We start from the raw sequence: 18,708 nt of genomic DNA on the forward strand, positions 1-18,708 counted from the left end.
TCACCAACTATCTACCATCTATCATCCGTCCTTCTATTCATCCAGTAGCAATCATTGAGCACCTACGAAGTGCCCGTCCCTGTATTACACACAGAAATGTAGCCGTGGCCCAGAACCACTGCCTGGCAGTGTCCACACTCTTCCTAACACTTTGCACTTGCACTGTGCCCCACGGTGAGGCACATGCTTACCATCCCCATGTATTCATGTGGTTGTCACTGATGCCCCTTGACTCCCACTGTCCCTTTCTGTCCGGACACCCGAGGCTACCCCTGCTCCTGCACGCCCACTCTCCCGTGGCCCAACAAAAGGCCCATTCTGCTCCTGAAGAAAGCCACGAGTGAAGCAAGATAATATGGTAGCCGTGAGCTTGACTGAAAGGAAGTGGTGCTCATTCTGCACAGGTCAGAACCACAGGCGCAAGCAAGGAAGCCATGTCGTCCATCCCCTCCGCTGGGTAAAGGTGGGTGAGCCCCTTCCCTGAGGCGGACACAGACTAGGCTAGACATGGAAGGCTGTGAGGACGTGTCTCTCAGGGTCACTGGGCGTGGCTCCCCAGATGGCCTCCCAGGGTCTGGGACGCTACGTGCCAGCCCCACGCACGGCTCTGAGGGACAGGACCCACTGCCCTTCCCTGGCTTGCCAAAGCTCCTGTAGGGTAACCGGCCTAGAGATGGGGCGACGTGGGGGTGACGCAGCGGCAGAACTGGGGGACAGTCTTAGAGTCCAGAAAAGGCACATCCTGCCTAGCGCCTGAGACGTGGGTCCGAATTATGCGGCCCCCAACTTGGGTTTGAAGACCCTGGAGGTGGGCAAGGAGCTCAGAACTTGCCCAAGCAGACCCGTCTCCGCACAGGCAGCTCTGAAGGGAGTCCCTGGAAGACACTCCCGGCCCCGGCCGCAGCCCTTCACCCGCCAGAGCCGCCGCCTCCCTCCGTCCGCCTCTCCCTTCCGGGCCTCCCCCCCTCCCTGGCCCTCTCCGCCCCGCCGTCTCTCCCTCTGGGTGTCAGAGGCTCCTGGCCGTGCTGTAAACTCTCCCGTGGACAAGAACCCTGTGACAGGACCAGGGAATCACACCACACAGTTTTATTAAGCAACACGACTTCCAGTTCAGATTTTATCCAATTCAAATAAAATATGTCCTCTGTCTTTCTGATGGCAACTCGACATCCGAACGTGCATTCCCCAGATACCGTCTCCCGAAGGGAGAGGAGGCTTGGGGGCCTTTGGGGTGGTCGTGGCAGCCGGCACCCGGCGCTCCCCTCCATCAAGCCACCGGCACAGGGAACTCCAGGTGTCTGGTAAAGGGCCTGCCTCCCCAGGAAGCCCAAGACCTCGGGCCATGGCCACGTGTGGCACACCTGTGTCCCTGTACCCCAGAGCGCCCCACCCAGAACCAGGCTTCACAGGCCCCCACACCGTGGCCCAGGCTGCCCCCAACACCAGGCAACCAACAAGGCCAAAGGCTACAGCGTAAACAGCAGGCAGAGGCACGGGGCCGAGCGCTTCCTGCGGACTCACCGGAGCTCTGGAATCCGAGGGCACGGTCGGTGCTGACCTGACCCTCCTCACCAGCCCTGCTTGCCTGCCTGCCTCGCCCACTCCCCACACGGCTGCAGAGGGAGCATACGGTGGGCAGCAGGTCACCTCCGGGCCCCGCAAGCACGAAGCCCCCTCCATTCCCGGGGCCACCTTCCTCCGCAGACTCCTAGGCTTGTAGCAAATCCTTTCCTCACAAACCCCTGAGGGCTTTCCACAACAAAGAACATGTGCCCCTTCGAGGGTGCACAAAGGGTGACAGGTGAGGGTGCGTGTCTCAAAGGGCAGGGATCTGTCCACCCCCCGCGCCTCTGTGAGAAGGGGAAACAGGCGTGGGTTCGAGCCTCTTGGAAGCCCTCGTCCAGGACTCCTGCGCCCCCTCCCGCCTCTTCCCCGCGCACACAGGAGTTGTGTGCGCAGGTTGGCATGTCGAATACACGCGTGCTCCTTGGAGAGAAGCTGTCCCCCGTGGACCTTTCTCCAGTTGGGACCAGACACAACCTGAGAATCTTTGTCAACCCGGGGCTGTGGCAACCGCTGCCTGGTGCCTTGGAGACGGCCTGCCTGTGGCTGCCCCTGGTCTGGCTCACACTGGACCTCACAAGTCCCACGGATGTTCTGAGAGCATTTTTGTGATGCTTCCTGTGGCAAAACAAGCTCCAAGCCACAGACCCCGAGAGTCACTCGGTGACCCCCTTCCCCAGCAGAGCCTTCCTCCGTGGCCGCTGGTGGGAGATGCTGGAGGCCCCTGCTGTCCACACTCCGGCCCCTCGGGGCCTGGCGGCAGGGTCAGCGGGACAGCCCTGGGTGCTGTGTCTGTGTTCTGGGGGGGACGAGGCGGAAGGCGGGAGCCGGGGCCGGGATGGGAGGCCCACCCACGAATACAAGCCGCGCACCCAGCGAGGCCACTAGCCTGCGGCTTCTGGGGACCCAGCCTGGCCTTCGGGAGCCGAACGCCAGCGCGATGATGCTGGCTAAGGTCAGAGCTGCTGGCCGGTCCCCTGACTCTCTAGAAGCAGTGAGGGCAGCCCAGGATATCTGTGACCCAGCTGTCCTCTCGGGTCGGGGGCAACTCTGACTAGGAACCCTCAACCAGCCTGGCCTTGACCTTGGACCAGTCGGGAGCCGCATGCCCTGAAGGCAGCCTAGCAGCCCCCAAACTCGGAGACTCATGACACACCTGTAGCCGCTGGAGTTCTCTGGGTGTGTGCATGTGCACGGGCGCGGGCACAGTGTGACCATACAGTGCAGTGATGACCTTCATGTGACCTTCTAGGCTGGCTGACCCACAAGTGAACAGAAACAGAAAGAGAGCCTCTGTCCTTGGGGACCCTTGGGAGAAAGTGAAGGGACATTATCCCCTCTGGCCACGAGGCAGCTTGAACTTCAGTCAGGAGTCGTGGGGCCACAGAGGGCGGCGGCGGACACCAGGCCTGGAGCAGGAGCGCCCAAGAGGGGCCGAGGGCGGGGGAGCCTGGGGCTCACACCCTGGCCCAGCGCACTGCCCGGCACGGTCACACTCCCGTAGGCCCCGGCACGGGCGAGCCAGGAAAACGCCACCTGCCTGGCTGCAGGGCCCCCCTGAAGCCTAGGGGTTCACATTTCGATGATTCCAGGTGCCCCATCAATAACCCAAATTGTTACTCAACTAGAACCAGGGGCCGCTCCCCACCCTGGAGGTGCCGGACCCCGTCTCACGCAGTGCCTTCCCTAGGCTGGGCGCTTGGGGGAGCTCCGTGCGTCCCGCTCCCATGGCCTCCCTGCCCCTCAGGCTCCCTCGGGACGCAGGGACCTGGGCTCTCAGCCCAGCTGGGGCTTCTCAAATGGGGTCCCGTGGAGGAGCCTGGGGGTCCCCAGCAGGGCTTACACACCAGCACGTCACACAAGATGGTAGTTAAGAAAGGTTTGCGGACTTGTGTCACACAGGTCAAAACCTGCGACGTAGTAAAATGGTCTCACTTCAGACTAGTCGTGTGAGGTCCACGGGGGACGCGGTCCCCCGAGAGTCCCTGGGCTTCAGTGCGGCTGGGCTCCAAGGTCCAAGGCCAGGGGTTCCCTAGTCTAGGGAATGCGGAGGTGGGTCCGCAGTGCACCGGGTCTCGCCTGAGCCTCCCTACTGCCCCATTCACAGAGGGGAAAGCTGACGCAGCAAGGGCCAGGAACTTTCCAGAACCAAGAAGGACCCACCCCGCACTCCACACCCCCGTGTCGTCCCACTGCTGTCCCACACTTGAGCTACCGCCACCTCTCCCACAACGGCGGCCAGAATCGACAGAGGACTCCCCTGCCACCGTCCCCCCCCTGCAGACTCTGGCTTCCAGGCCTAAGGGGTTCCCCTACTCCCGGGCCTGAGGGGTTCCCCTGCTCCCAGCCGCACACTGTTCCCCTGCCCCACCCCCAGGCCACCTGGGCCGACTGCCTCCTCCACCCTGACCGTCTGGCAGGCTTGGCCGTGGCTCTCCCCGAGACCAGGAGATGCCCTCTCCCTCCACGGAGTCTTGCCTGATTTGCCCCACCGCGCCCTCAACGCCCTGGGTGGCAGGTAAGCCCCAGACCGATTCCCGCCTGGCCCCTCCGTCCATGGTCCCAGCGGGCAGGCAGCTCCCCCAGGTGCCCTCCAGCCTCCCTCCAGGAGCACAGGGCACCTACCCCGGACTGACGGGCCTGACAGTGGGCATCCTGCCCCCCCCACAGGGGCAGCCGTCCCACCAAGGGGCCTGCACCCCTCAGCAACAGCCACCCGGTCCTGGGGCTGTGGAGACAGCCCAGCCCCTCCCCACGGCAGCACCCTCCACCTGCACAGCCCCGACATGCCTCATCGCGGCTCCTCTGTGCTCACAAGGGGGTGGGGGTCGCCCTGTGTCTTCTCTCTTATCCCCATTTTGTGGATGCACCCACTGAGGCTCAGAGAGGTGGGGCCTCGCACAGGGGCACAGAGTGGGGGGTTCCAGAGTCACTGTCCTGCGGATCCGCCCAGGAGCAGCCTAGCCCCTATGGAGTTCAAGTAGAAGGTCTGCGTGGACAACATCTGTGGCCTCACCCCGGCCGCCCTCCGCGTGGGCACAGACCCTCAGGGGGGCAGGCGGCACCTGAGTCCACATCTGGGCCCCAGACCCGCGGCTGGCCCGGTGGTGGCCCGGACCCCCTGCCAGAGCAGCCCGCACCCGCTGTTTCCACTCTGTTCCCCGTTCTGAGGCCGACCGACATTTCCTACCCCTACACACTTATGTCTGCCACGTGCCAGGTCAGCAAAGCTCCACCCAGTCCCCAGAAGCTTCTGTCGCGGTGCCTGGTGGTCAGAAAGGCCACTCTGCTCCGCGGTACAACCTCGACACCCCAGGCAACAGCGGGCGCCCTTCCTAGGTAGCCCATGAGCACTGAGGAGCCAACAAAACACGCCCGTCCTGGGCTGCTGTGCAGAATCGTCGGGGAATTATCAGGAGGCTGTCGGCCGTTAGGGCTGGAAGTACCTCCTTAGCGCTGGGAGGGGTGTTACCAGTATCTGCTTTTCCAAACAGAACAGAAGGAGGACATTCGGTGGCACAGCCACTGCCCGAACAAGCCTCCCAGCGCGGCCCGGTGCCCGGCCCCCGGATGGTGAGGCCGCACCGTGCAGACCTCACGGGGCCTATCCTTCTGGGCGCCGGGAGCTTCCGTACAGATCCGGAGTAGCACGGTGGGAAAGTGAGTCTGCGCTCGCCCTTCGACGTGCTCAGAGGAAGCCCTCCGACGGGCGCTCGCACAACTGTCAGAGGCCCCCCCATGTCCCCAACACAGGCACCCGGCAAATGCCCGCACAGACGCCCCAGTACAGGAGTTTCTTTGTCCCAAGGTGATGTCCCCCCTAGAGGCCCAGGGACGCTGAAAGCCCATAGGGGGCCTGGGGACCCCCTCTGCCACCCACGCAGGCCACGCAGTATGTCCCTCGGGGGTCCCACGGAACCGCCCGTGGGCTGGCACTCTGCAGGTGAGGGCTGGATGCCAGCCCCGGGCCCCCCACCCGCCGGCTGGTCTCGCGGATCTCCACGCCGCCCTCCGACTCTCACATCTGCAACACAGAGACGGGAATGATGGTCCTAACCCTTGTCATCACAACCGCCATGGCACACGCCCCTCCCCTCCCCCAGCGTGGTCCTGAGAGTCTGACCATCCGCAGCCCTCGGACAGCTCGCTGGATGAGGAGGGACGCCCAGTGCTCCCCCGACACTCACAAGCCCGGCCGCCCCAGCTCCCGCAGGAGACAGAGTCCAGGCTAGCCCAAGCCGTGCGAATGTAGGGGGAGGCCGGGACAAGGCCGAAGACTCCCCAGGCCCCCTGACAACGGGCAGCAGTAGAGAAAAAGTCCCCCCCAACACACACAGCGGGGCCCCTGTCCTCCGGTCACCCAGAGGGGCAGCTCCCAACCTCGGGCACCACTGCCAGCTGGCTCCCAGGGCTCTGCAGCCAGAAGCATGAGCCACAGGGTCCGGCCCCCCCAGGAAAGCCAAAAACCCTCCCCCCATCCACGGACGGGCCCTAGCCTGTCCTTGCCGCAGCCCTACAGGTGACCTCGAGACGACATGCCCTCCCTGGAGCGCCGGCACCGATCCTCCCCGGGGACCCACACACCAGCAGGTCATTCCACAAGGCTGGGCTTCCAGCCTTGCATCAGGGCTGCATCCCTGGGCCGGGACGGGGTCTCACTACTCAGACTTTCCACAGAGCAATCCTCAGGCCCTCCCAGGCCAGGGAGCAGGGGCTACCAGGTCCCGCACCACGTAGGCAGAAGCAAGACCTGCCTGACTCTGTGGGGTCTCTCTGACCCCTCCAAGCTGCTACCCCCCACCCCTCACCCACCATCCTGGGTAGAGACAGACGGTGGCCCCAGCTGCTTGGCTCAACAGGACCAGGGCAACCGGGGCCAGCTCCAGGGGCACACCCTCAGAGCTCAGGCCCCACCCCAAACACCCTGACCACAGAGGCACAGACGAAAGCCCCTGGGTGTGGGTGTCAACATGAGACCCGCTGTAGCCTGCTCTGGCCAGCCTCCACGAGCCTCCATCCTGCCCGACATCCAGCTGGTCACTGGCCCCCGCCCGCCGGCCGCTGGCTACTGCACTGGACACAAGTCCCAGCCCTTCCTGGGCCTGAGCTGGAGACAAAAATGTACCTCAAAAGCCCTGCACACCGTCCTCATGGGCCGGCCGTCGCCCATCCAAGCCAGGAGGCAGGCGCGGGGCTGCCCAGAACCATCCCCTCCAGCCGGAAGGAGCTCACCGTCCTGCCTCCCCGCCCGGACTCAACAGCAGACTGGGAAAGCCTCAACTGGAAACCAGCCGAACGTCCACGCCCAGCGACAAGCGCTTGATTACCCGCACAGGCCCTGCAGGAATTGACGGGCGAACCACCTTCCGGGCTGGTCTGGGAACAGGTTCAATAATGACCGCCCCCCCCAGTCCTACTCCCAGACTCTGGGAACGGGACCTTCTCTGGAAACGCGCTCTTCGTGGATGTAAGGACGCTCCGGTTCTCGAAGGAGACTGCGCTGGATTAGCCCCAAATCCCGTGAGAAGCGTCCTCAGGAGAAAGACAAGGGACAGACAGACAAGGAGAGGAGAGCCGCGTGCAGCAGGGAGCAGAGCCTGAAGCCAAGGAGCCCTGGGGCCACAGGGGTTGGGGGAGGCAGCCGACGGACCAGGCTCTTTGGGGACGCTCTGCCCGCTATGGGCCCCACCCAGGACATGCCATCTGAGGTCAGAGCACCTGGGTATGAGGCACCCGCTCTCCCAGGGCCATGGCTCGGGCCCATAACCTAGCCCTGGGAGCTTCCACAGCCCATCTAAAGTCAGGAGACACGTGCTGGAGCAGGGACAGGGTGCCATGCGACCAGGGCTCCCTCCTCAGCTGCTGTGCACACCTGGAAGGCTTCTAGACGGGTGCCGCTGTGAAGGCTGGCTCCTCCTGTTCCCAGCATGGGTCTAACTAGCCGCCCCAACAGGAGAAACACCCCGGGCTGGGAGGGGGGGTGGGGGCAGGGCACACAGGCCTCTGAACCCGCATCAACCATGGGGATGCGGGAGGCACGGGGGCCTTACGGGCAGGGCTCCAGACGCCTCGAGCCTGGCGTCTGAACATGAGCTCAGGTTTGGCTCCGGCCCCACAGATGCACCACCTTCTGAGGACGGGAGAAGCACCCTAAGAACGCACCCGCAGTTCCTCTCCCCGGAGAAACCTGGGTCAGCGTGACACTCCCACGGGATGCTGACGGAAACAGGCCAACAGAAGTGCTGCCTCCCAGCCCCGGAGGGAATGGATCCTGCAGCAGACGGTCCCCAGTGCCACAAAGCCCTGGGGGGAAGAGTCCCACAGCTCCCCAGTCACGGCCCGCATGCTCCGCTGGCCCTGGGTCCCCTGGTGTGTCCCCGTGGTGGGTGATGGGATGGTCCCCGGAGGGGCCTGGGAGCTCAGAGGCCACAGCCTGCGCGGTAAAAGCGGGGACGGGGACCCAGGCCTCCGACACGAAGCCCACAGCTCTCTCGCCTTCGAGACGCTGATGCCCGCAACCGTGCATGTGGCCGGAGAGGGCTCTATGCTCCCCAGAGGGTCCCCGGGCGCCTCGCGGATGGCCCAGAAAGCCCAGCCCAGCAGAGGCCCGCTCCGGCCCCAGGCAAGCTGCATTCCAGGAAAGAACATGTCAGTGGAAAAGCCAGGCCTCTGGAAAGGGGGATCAGGGATGAGGTAAACCCCTTGTCTCTCCAAATGGAAGGCGGGCGGACAGCCGGAGGACCGCCACTCGGGGTGCTGCCGGCTTCTCCCCCGGCACCCGGGGCTCCGGAGTGCAGTCCGTTCGGTCTTGCTGCCCCTCGAGACGCCCGAGAGCTTAGAAGTGGGTCTGGCGCCCGCCCAGAACGCCCGGGCTCCCCGTCCGCTGGGGTGGGCCTCCCTCTGTTCCCGCCTCACCAGAGGGGAGGGTCCTCCCGCCACAGAGGCCCTCCCCGACCCCGGCCAAGCCCCAGCCTCCAGACCCCTCCATCTGGAACACCCGCCGGCTCCAGGCCCCGCTGAAGAGCAAAGGGTGCCCCCGTTCAGCCGGTGTTTCCGGACCCTGCTGGGGACAGCGCTCGGCGGGCCGGGCGCGCAAGTCCAGCCCTGGCTGCCAGTGAGCCTGCAAACAGCCTGTGCTGGCTCCTTCTGGAAGGTTCTGGGGGGCTTTGCCGACCCCACAGGTCAGGGCACTCTGATGTCCTGGGAGCCCATGTGGGAGCCAGAGAACAAGCAGCCCCCGGCATCATTAGGACCACCCGGGATTGGCTCCAGCTGGGGAAGGTTGTGACCCAGTTCCTGAGGTCCCGGGGGGCATGGGTCAAGGGGACAGCAGAAGCACGGGCTGCTGAGAGTGTGGTGCCTACCACGCTACGTGACACCAGAGCAGACCGTCGGGTTCTCGGCAGCAACAGGTCTGGGGACCTAGCCGGCTCCCCCACGGTTTTCCAGGCGACCTTCTGCGGTTCTTCTACCTCTCTGGTGCCAGCGTCCCAGGAGCGGCGAAAGGTGACGGCAGGGCAGAGCACTCGGCGGGCACGTCCCGGGCCCTGCTGGCCAGCGCTGCCCTGGCTGGCCTCCCCCCCAGCTCTACCACGGAAGGAAAACAACCACTTCTCAGCTCCTGCCAGACACATTCGCTTTCCCTGGCACTCTCGTCTCTGTTTCCAAAAACACAAAGCTCGTTCCTAAGCCCTGGAGGAAAACAAGCCTTTCTCCTGCCCGGGGAAGCCTGCAGGCCTCGTCCTCTTCTGAAAAACGGCTCCAACCTCCCTCACAGTGGGCCCTCAGCCCACACGGCCCCCACGCCACCTGGGACACCGTCACACCCCGGGGGAAGCCGCAGGACACGAGACACACAGCTCCCAGTGAGACCGTGGCGAACGGCGGCCCAGAGCAACCCCGCAAAACGCACTCTCCGCCTCAGAGCCCGCGGGCAGGGATCCACAGGGGAAGGAGCTAGGCCATGGCCGCCACCCAGCCTGAGCCCCTCCAGCTCACACCAGCCCAACACTGGGGACGGCCTGGCCAGGGGCCCCTGCCTGGGGCAGGCCATGAGCACAACTCCCAGCGCAAGCCCTGGGGACTGGGATGGCCACGTGCAGGCACAGGCAGGGCAGGTCCTGGGAGGGCGAACCTCAGCTCAGGGGTGCATGGCCCTGGCCAGCCCTTCCAGGCCGGCCCCCCGCCTGCCCAGCTGGAGGCCCTGGCCCTGGTCTCAAAGGCAGGCGTCCTGGCACTGGACTTGCAAGGTGAGGTCTGGAGAAGTGGAGCAGAGGGACAGCTTGTGAGCCCAAGCCGCCCCCTGGACACACGCCCATCAGTCATGTCCCTGCAGGTGAATGTGGACAAAGGGCCAGAGGGCCTCAGCTCTGACCGCCAAGGGTCGGGGGAAGTGTGCTTCTCTGGGGTCTGCGGGGAGGCTGGGGGGGGGGGGCGCTTTACCCAGATTCCATCCACAGTGTAGGCCTCCTCTGCCCATTTTCCAGATGAAGTCGTTGGGCTTGGAGGGGTTTGGCAACGGGCTGCCGGTCATCAGCTGGAAAGAAGGTGGATGAGGCCCAAGGCCTGTGGAACCTATGTCTGCACCTTCCTCCTGGGGAGGCTTCAGAAGGGACCCAACTGTCCCATCCCCTGTCCAGCAGGACAGACCCGTCAGCGGCTCACACCGGGGCTGGGAGACCGGGGGCTGCCAACCTGCATAGCCAGGCTGAGGGTCTGCCCCTGGGGGGAAGGGCTCCCCAGAGCTGCAAGCCCCTATGCCAGGCTCTTGCCCTGGACGGCACTTTACTTGGGACAAAGGGGCCTCTGTGGGGCCCCGTGTACCCCAGGAAAATCCCCAGTGCCCCCAATAAGCTCTCTGGAGTTCAGTAAAGCCCTGTCTGGACACAGCGGTCAGCACGGGACTCCGTGTGTGTGGCCGTGGGGATGGGCGGCCCCCCAAAGTCACTCCAAATCCTTCCAGCTCACCAGGCCCTTGCAGCGCTGTGGGACAAAGTGGCTTTTGATGAGGGGAAGACATCCTCCGGGGGAAGAACGCAGCTGCTGCTGCAGAAATCGCTTTCTACAGCGCCGCCACCCGTCCCCGTCGTGAAGAACGGGGAGAAGCCACGTGCCCAGCACGGGGAGGGCCGTTACTGGAAATCTGGCAGAAAGTACAAGACTTAAGTCACTTCTGTTTCAAAAGAAACAAAGACTCTTCCTCCGTCGCCGTGAGAGCCAGGCCGGCTGGGCATCGAGGGCCGCCACGCCCAGCTCAGTGGCTGCTCTGGGAGGAGAAAGGCCAGACGGAGCGCTCCGGGGGCCACTGGGCCACTGGTCTTCGCTACGAAAGTCAGGTCACATTTTCCAACATGAGCGAGTCTGGCCGCCAGGAAAGTCTGCGTCTGGGCAAGCACTGCCTGCAGAACACGAACCCCTCTCCGGCCACGAAGCCTCCTGTCCCTGGCCGCCTCTCAGGCCAGCCGTTCCGAGCACATTCCCAACCTGCCGTCTCCATCCAAGCCGCGCCAGGAGGCCTGCACGGCCTCGCACACGCACCCCCGGCTCAACACGGCCACCGGCCCACGCAGCGGATGAGGACCCCAGGTCTTGAACGGGCTTAGGCGGCCCAGCCAGGTTCCCCCCATGGGATTTGGGCCCTGAGCTCTCCCAGGGCTCCCCCATAGCGGTGCCGTTCTAGTGTAGGGAAGCCGCTCCTTCTGGCTCGACCAGCATATCAATGTAAAGCGGTATTTGCTTTAGGATCCTAATGTGTTTTTTTTTAAAGATGAAGCTTGTTCTGGCCTCTTTACGATGACGGGCCCCTGGGAGCACACAGGAGGCAAGAGAAAGGATGCAGCTTTCTGCCCAGCACAGAGAAACTGCCGCACAGTAAGCGAATTCAAACCCGCAAAGCCACGGCCCTGCTTTGGCAAACCTTCCCGCCTCCGGGGGCAGAACTTCAACCAACAGGAAGATGGGCAGTGTCTGCGGTGACCCTGGGTCCCCCTCACGAGCAGGCACCCACGCCCGGTGAGCTGAGGTGAGCCCCCACGAGGCGGCACGGCCGCTCCCGACGTCAGACAAGTGAGAGGCCCGGAGCGCAGCAGCACCCCTGCTTTCCTGGACTCTGTCGCCGGCGAGGGCTCTGAACCAGCGGCTGCTCGATCCCAGTCTGCGTGACCCCGGTGCCTCTGACCCCAGCTCCCCGGGAGAGCCCCGCAGCCACCCCCGCCTGGCCGCGGCCCCTCCAATTCCCTGCCCAGCCATTCACTGGGGTCGCCGGGCAAGTCAGGTCAGAAGTGGGCCGTCTCCAGAACCTGCAAAACTTGGCAGCACTAAAGGGCTCCCGCTGTCCTGGCACACACCAAGGGCCACCATTCCCAGCAGGGCCCCCACCGTCACAGGCTGGCTGCCCCCGGTCTCTGAGTGGCCCTCCCACCGCGTGTCCGCAGAGACGTGGCTGATCTGGGCCCCACCCATCCATCATCCCACCCGCCTTGCTGTGGAACTCAAATCAGAACCAAGCCACTAATCCTCCTGGAGCGCCTGAGGGCTGCCATGGGCCACGGCCACAGGAAGAACCACATTCATGGTTCCACTGCACAGACAGGGAAGCTGAGGCTACGACACGGCAAGGCAACTTGCCTGAGCCCCCAACCCAGCGCACGATGGTGGGGGCCTGCACCGGGCCAGCCACCCCCCTGGAAGGTTTTGTCTTCCCGCCCGCCACATGCCCCGTTTTGACTTTGCAGAAAGATGAGACTTTGGGAAAGTCACCCTCTCCCTGCTCGGCTGCGGACCTCCCCCACCGGCCAGCGCTAGCGTCTGCAGAGACGTGACTCCCTCTAGAACAGAAATGGGAGTAACAAGGCACATTCTCTCCCTCCAGGGTCCCCCGCCAAGCACCGGGATCGGGTCAGCCCCTGACCAGCCCGGCGGGCTCTCCAGTTGGCCCAGCAGATGGAGGGGCCCGGAGACCCCACCTCAGGTGTGAGCACAAGGCCGGAGGGCATGGAGCGCTCCTCTCAAACACGGCCGGGTATGTGCGCAGTCGCAGGAATTTCGAGAGGAAAGGCTGCCCCGAGGACGGAATCCCAGAGCTGGGAGAGCCCTCAGAGCTGCATGGTGGTTTCCAAACCTGCTTTAGCCACAGAGCCTTGGGGGCAGCCAACATTCCTTCCACAAAGCCCGGATATGTACAAGAAAGAAGTCCAACGGAAGGGTCTGGCTGTCACCTCGGCCCAGCCAGAGGGGCCACCGGTCACCTGAAGTGCCTTCTAGAATGCAGATCCCAGGGCCCTGCCACAGGGCTGGGGCCCCGGCTCCTCAGGAAGCAAAGCCTAAGCACCTGGACATGGGAGAGTCCTCAGGGATCACCAGTGCACTCCCCCAGGGCTTCTGGAAACTGCTGACCCCGGCAGAGGTGACCTGCTTCTGCAGTACAAGGCACTCTAACTCTGTCTTAGAGTGAGCTCCAGTCTTCAGAGGAGGGAAATGCAGGACTCTGCTCGGGCCCCGGCCCCGGCCCTGAGGCGTCTCCCTGGGAAGCCCGGCTCCAGGCGGCAGACGCGCACTGCCAAGGGACAGCACCTCTGAAGGCTGGCGGCGTGTGCCCTCCTGCAGCACAAGCACCTGGCCCGGCACTGGCCTCCAGCACCCCCAGCCGCTGCCCCCTTTCCAGGTCAACCCTCAGACACCAGATGGCAGGGGTCTATCCACAAACCCCAGGCCAGGCTCACCAAAGCCCATGCCCTTCCCAAGCTTCCCCAGGCCCCTTGGGCAAAGGTGGACACAGCTGTCCCCACATAGCCTCTCCACTCCCACAGGCCACAAAGAGCCCTCGGGATTGCAGCAGAGGCCGCAGCCAGCAGAAACCACGGCCACGTCAGAATGCCAGCTGTCCCCACACCTGTCTCCTGACCGGCTGCCAGCAGCAGCCACGGCGGCCGTAGGCAGGAGTGACCCTTTGCCGGCTCTGGTCCCAGGTGACCGTGGGGCAGCTCCCCCCACTTACCTCAAAGACTTCCTCATCCAGGATCCGGGTCCCAAACACGATGATGCCATTGACATCTATCATGGGATGGTCACTGCGGGCCAGGTGTTTGGTGGTCTTCTTTTTACAATCCAAGATCAAGGTGACGTTTTTCTTGTGGACGCTGAGAGCAATCCTGTGCCACCTGCAAAGAAACAGCCCGGGTGGGTGACGGGGGCCTGGGTCACAGGTCGCCAACCCAGGGGACACCGCAACAGTCACGGTGGGGCTGGGCAGCTCTGAGCCCAGCCTCTGCCATCAGACCGGGTTGCCCAAGGGCCAGCAGATGCCATGGTCCAGCCTCATGTGAACCGGAGCCCCACAGCAAACTGCGGGGGGCGGCAGGATTTGCTGGGAAGCGGCGGGACGGAGGATGGCTGTGGAGCCGTGAGCGAGAAACACGGGAACCACACCCTGAGGGGCTTCTAAGATCAGGCACGTGGTGCGTTAGCCACGGAGGAGCTGACTTTCACACTACCAGGGTTTCGGCATGCTCCAGATAGAGAATTCCAGAAAGAATGGTCCTTTTTTTTTTTTCAATCATTCACGCCCACATCTAACGTGGCTGCGTCCCGAAGGACCTCGTACATCGTTTACAAAAGACGGTCCACATATACGCAACGGGACACGGCTCCGCCGTCAGAAAGGACAAACTCTGCCGTTTGCAACGACGTGGCTGGAGCTGAACGGGGTTACGCTGAGCAAAAGTCAGAGAAAGACAGACACCGTAGGACTTCACTCACGTGGGGAATTTAAGAAACAGAACAGGAGCCTAGCGGAAGGGCGGGAAAAATACAACGAGACGAAATCAGAGAGGGAGACAAACCGTAAGAGACTCTTCACCATAGAGAACAAGCGGAGGGTGGCTGGAGGGACGGGGACTGGGGAGGGGTGGCCGGGGGACGGACGTTACGGACGACACGTGACGCAGCGACAGCTGAGTGTCCGTCACAACTGATGAACCACTGAGCTCTAGCTCTGAAACCCTGTATGTTAATTAATTGAATTTAAATAAAAAAATAAAAGGATGTCATACATCCTTTCCAGAAGGAGTTGGGCATAACCACACCATCTTCAACGTCCCTTCGAGGCTAGGAGGGCAGCACTTGAGATATTCTAGTGCATTTGAAGGAGAAGGGGAGACCCAGGGAGACGTACGGACCCCCCGCGAAGAGGCAGACGATAACTCGAGACCTGTCCTCTCTCTGCCCGGTGCCCGCCTGTGTGCACGGTGGCAGCTTCCTGCTTGTTTATGAAGTGCATCCTGCCGCAGCTCCCTTGCCAGCCAGCAGGCGGTAGGCGGCCTGCGCAGACCCCAGCAGGAGTCGGACCGGGTTGCTGAGTGGTGCTCACTTACTTGCCATCCGACAGGTTGATGCCCCTGAAGAGGGGGTAATCCTCTGGCCCTGGTTTCCCCGTGTGGTCCTCATAGAGGAAGACCGGAGAGCGGCCCATCTCCAGGCCGATCTGCTGGATGCCCTGCTCATTGTAGATGGAGACCAGGAAGGCCTGGCTGCCTTTCTTGGCTTTCACAGTGGTTAGAATGGAAAAATCCTCAGGAAATGAAGATGCTGTAACAGAAGACAGAGATCAAAAGGCAGTCAGGAACCCCTAACTACACGCAGTCACAGCTCTACAGACAGACCGGCTTGGGGACCTGGCAACTTTTGATGCATACGGTGGTGCGTGGCCATCTGCTGCACACCTGTCCCTGGATCAAACTGTTCCTGCAGCCCTTCCCTATCACCACATGACCAAGCCTACCCTCTTGGAGGCTCAGTCCAAATGCAAACCTCATTGGTCCTTCCGTCAGTGAGCCTTCAATGTATCTCCTCGGTTCCTGTACCTCAATACATCTGTGTATAAATCCTGACTAGAAGCTCCTAGAAGGTCAGCTCCCTCTGGGCAGGGGCTGTTTCAGAGGCATCTTCATACCCTCCATAGTGCCTATGGCTATACCTAGCAGATTGTGTCACCTTGAGTGCCATCGGGAGGGGCGTAGGGAGAGGGGCGGGGGGGCGGGAGGCCAGGGGCAGGGACCCCATCTCCTGGCTAATACGCAAAACAGAAGATGAGTAGAAAGAAATGGGAAGACTTGAACCCAAATTTCAAAAAGGAAGAAAAACAACAAACCCCGTATGTTAATGGCAGGGAATGCTCTTTACGATTCAGGACAGAAACGCCACGAGGTCATCAACGGCCAGGCCCACGCCAGCCCACCGAGGGGAGTGCAGGCCTGCTCCACACGCCCAGATCTCCCTACAGACACGCGCCCTTCCCTGGGCCACGGCAGGAAATCTCGGCGCCTCCTCCCCATCGATGCTGCTGGTGGAGGCGCAGCTCTGCCGCGGGCCCGGGGCGCCGGGGGGCACAGAGCGAGCGTGGCTGGTCCCCGGAGCCACCAGGAAACACTCCGCTGACCCGGCCAGAAGGCGTCGGCACGGGCACCCTCGCAGAAGAGGGGCTCTGACCTGGCTTATGGGCCTGGATGAGGAGCGACCCTGTTGTCAGACCCAGTGTGACAAATTCCGCGCAGATGGCCCCGAGGCCTCTGGGGCTGCAGGGCTCCGGTCAGAGCCACTCCCTGTGGAGACGCTATCCGTGAGCGCCCTCTACTGACCATGCCCGTGTGGCCGGGCAGGGGCCTCTGCTTCTGCTCAAGGGAGCACAGAGTGGCAGGGTGCCATGTCGGGGACAAGGAGACCTTCAGGGCACCAGGGCCTGTCTGTGGCTTCCGTGACCTCTGTAGGACCCAGGGTGGGGAGATGTTGCGAGCCAAGGGCTAGAGGCCAAGGCTGCTTCATTCAGGGAAACCAACGGGCCCCCAAAGTCCAGCTCAAAGACTCGCGTGAAGTCCCAGGCAGACACAGAAGGCAGCAGAGAGGTCCACCCCATGGGCCCCACACCCCCAGCTAAGGTGCCATGGGGAGACGGAGGCCCAAGGCCCCCAGACCCAGGGGTCAGGCTAGTCTCCCTCCCCAAAGGGGACATCTCGGGTCCCTTCCCCAGTGCAAGGTGACGCTGGGCAGCACGGCCATCCATCCCAGGACAGGCCGAGTCAGGCCCCCCTTCCACGCAGACAGGAAGCCTTTGGGAAGAGGGGTGCTGAAGTCACCAGGGTGACAGAGCCCTCGGCTCCATGCTGTCCCTCCACACATGGGACGTGAGGGGAGTCAGAGCCACCGCCTCAGCCCTACCCCCCTGGAGGAGCAGCATCCAATGGGCAGGCCAGGAGAAGCCCCCACTGCAAGGCCAGGGGCAGGACCTCAGGGTTCTGTTGGGCTCCTGGGGGTGCACAGGCACCAAGGGGCCTGGGGGAACTGGACCCACGCTTGGAGCCACTGTCCAGGTCTAGAGTGGCACAGTCCCTCCCTCACATCTCAAGGGTCACCCGCCCCATCCCGAGACCGAGATGACTCCGCGCCATATACAGCCGTCGTCCGGTCTGAAATACAGAGATCAGGGAACAACAGCACAGCCCGGGGACGGCCATCGCCCTGACCCCCAGCTCACGAGGACACTGTGTCCCGGCGTTTACACGCTGCCAGCAGATCTCAGCTCAGAGAGCCTGAGAGGGTAACTTGTGCCTGACGTGAATCTCCCTGCTGGTGACATATAACGGCTTTACTGTCACCGGAGATGGTCTATTCCAGGCGTGGAGTGGGCGGGACGCGCTGTCTGGGCCATCAGGGGGACAGCGTCTGGGTCCCACCCTTCCCACTAGATTTCTCAGAGCCACAGGGGAGAGGCCCAATTACTTCCTGAGGTCATTTCCTTTTCCCTCGGCTGAGGCCCAAGGGCACTGGGGCCATCTGGATATACAGTAGGAACTTAACAAAGGCATCACTATTATCCTGAATCCTACTAAGCAAACAGCTCCTGGACAGGACGTTCTGCTGGGCGGGAGCTGATGTGGCGCCCTCGGCCTGCCTGGAGGGAAGAACTCGGGCAAAGGTCAAAGCGGGTGGGGGGGCCACTGTCACATCCCAGCCCTGTTTCAGATCCTGAACATGAAGGGAGGCTCAGTGGCCCCAGGTTACCAGACAGAGGACAACTGGAGAGAGGACCCCAGTCCCAGGCACGAGAGTGGAGGAAGGGCTGGGGGTCCTGGAGAAGCTCACTGTGTCCCGGGGTCCCGGAAGCCAGGGCAGCCCAGCGGGATACACGGCCTCCTGTATGCACGGAGAACCCACAGTGGCTTCTTCTAGGGTCTTGGGCGTGTCTTCTACTGATGTCCCCTCGCAGGCAGACAGTGGTGAGTTCCCAGGACCCCCAGGAAAGCAGGGTCACCCTCTCTGGCTTGCCCCCCAAAGCATCCCAGTTCTGGGTTCTGCCTTGTCCTTACAGCCTGTCCGGCCACCCAGGGCCAAATGTCGGGAAAGGCCCATGCCTGGAGTCGCGCTACGGGGCGCCCCTGACCGCAGGACCTGGACCACTGGGTGTGAGTGAGACGAGGAAGGCCCCTGGGGATCAGGGAGGACACGTCCCTGTGCAGACACCACCGAACTGGAAGGAGGGCGGCCCCTCGGCCGAGCCTTCCCTGTGCCACCCTGACCCCCGGCCCAGGGAGCCTGGGACCAGATGGTTCGTGCAGAGCCGCCCAACAGGTGAACGGGCATGGTGGGCGCCACGGGCTCACCCATGTCAGGCACAGGCCGGGGAAAGAACACGTCCCCACAAAGCTTGGCCTTGGCCTGGAGTACTGCTCCATGAGCCCGTGAAGGGCCCCGTGTCCTCGGAGCAGCTGGGCAACTCCAGGGTCTTCTCGTCACGGCCACGAGTCACCCGGACACGGACGTCCGTGGCTCTCAGAGTCATTCAAACGCGTTCACACTCAACTCGGGCCGCCTGACCAGCAGCTCGGCCCGCAGACAGGGGCGTCCAAAATGCAGCCACGCTGCCCCCTGACACGGGAGACTTGCCTCCCAGGGAAAAGGTCAGCCAGCGTCCAAGAGAGAAGGGACAGAAACCATGTGTCTCCTCACACCTGAGGCCACAGGCACACGACACTGGCCTGGATGAACGTCCCGTGGCCACTTTCACGGACTCCACACTTCGGGATATGGAGAAGGGACCCCACCCCCCAAAATTCCTATTCAAATAAGCCCAAGGCCGCCTCCAGCTTTATTTGA

General features: G+C 63.2%; 1 protein-coding gene across 3 annotated transcripts in view; it reads right to left on the reverse strand.

Annotated features, from left to right (window-relative positions):
• Nucleotides 1–18,708, reverse strand: part of COL5A1 (collagen type V alpha 1 chain) — a 137,778-nt gene that overhangs the window by 81,278 nt on the left and 37,792 nt on the right. For all 3 annotated transcript variants that reach the window (XM_059143471.1, XM_059143470.1, XM_059143472.1), the window contains exons 3-4: nucleotides 14,934–15,147; nucleotides 13,559–13,721 (exon numbers count right to left, since the gene is read on the reverse strand). In XM_059143471.1, the coding sequence (XP_058999454.1) occupies nucleotides 13,559–13,721; nucleotides 14,934–15,147 (377 nt within the window). The remainder of the gene's footprint in view (nucleotides 1–13,558; nucleotides 13,722–14,933; nucleotides 15,148–18,708) is intronic.

This window comes from Mustela lutreola, chromosome 12 (genome assembly GCF_030435805.1).
Source record: "Mustela lutreola isolate mMusLut2 chromosome 12, mMusLut2.pri, whole genome shotgun sequence".
NCBI classification, from domain to species: Eukaryota; Metazoa; Chordata; class Mammalia; order Carnivora; family Mustelidae; genus Mustela; species Mustela lutreola.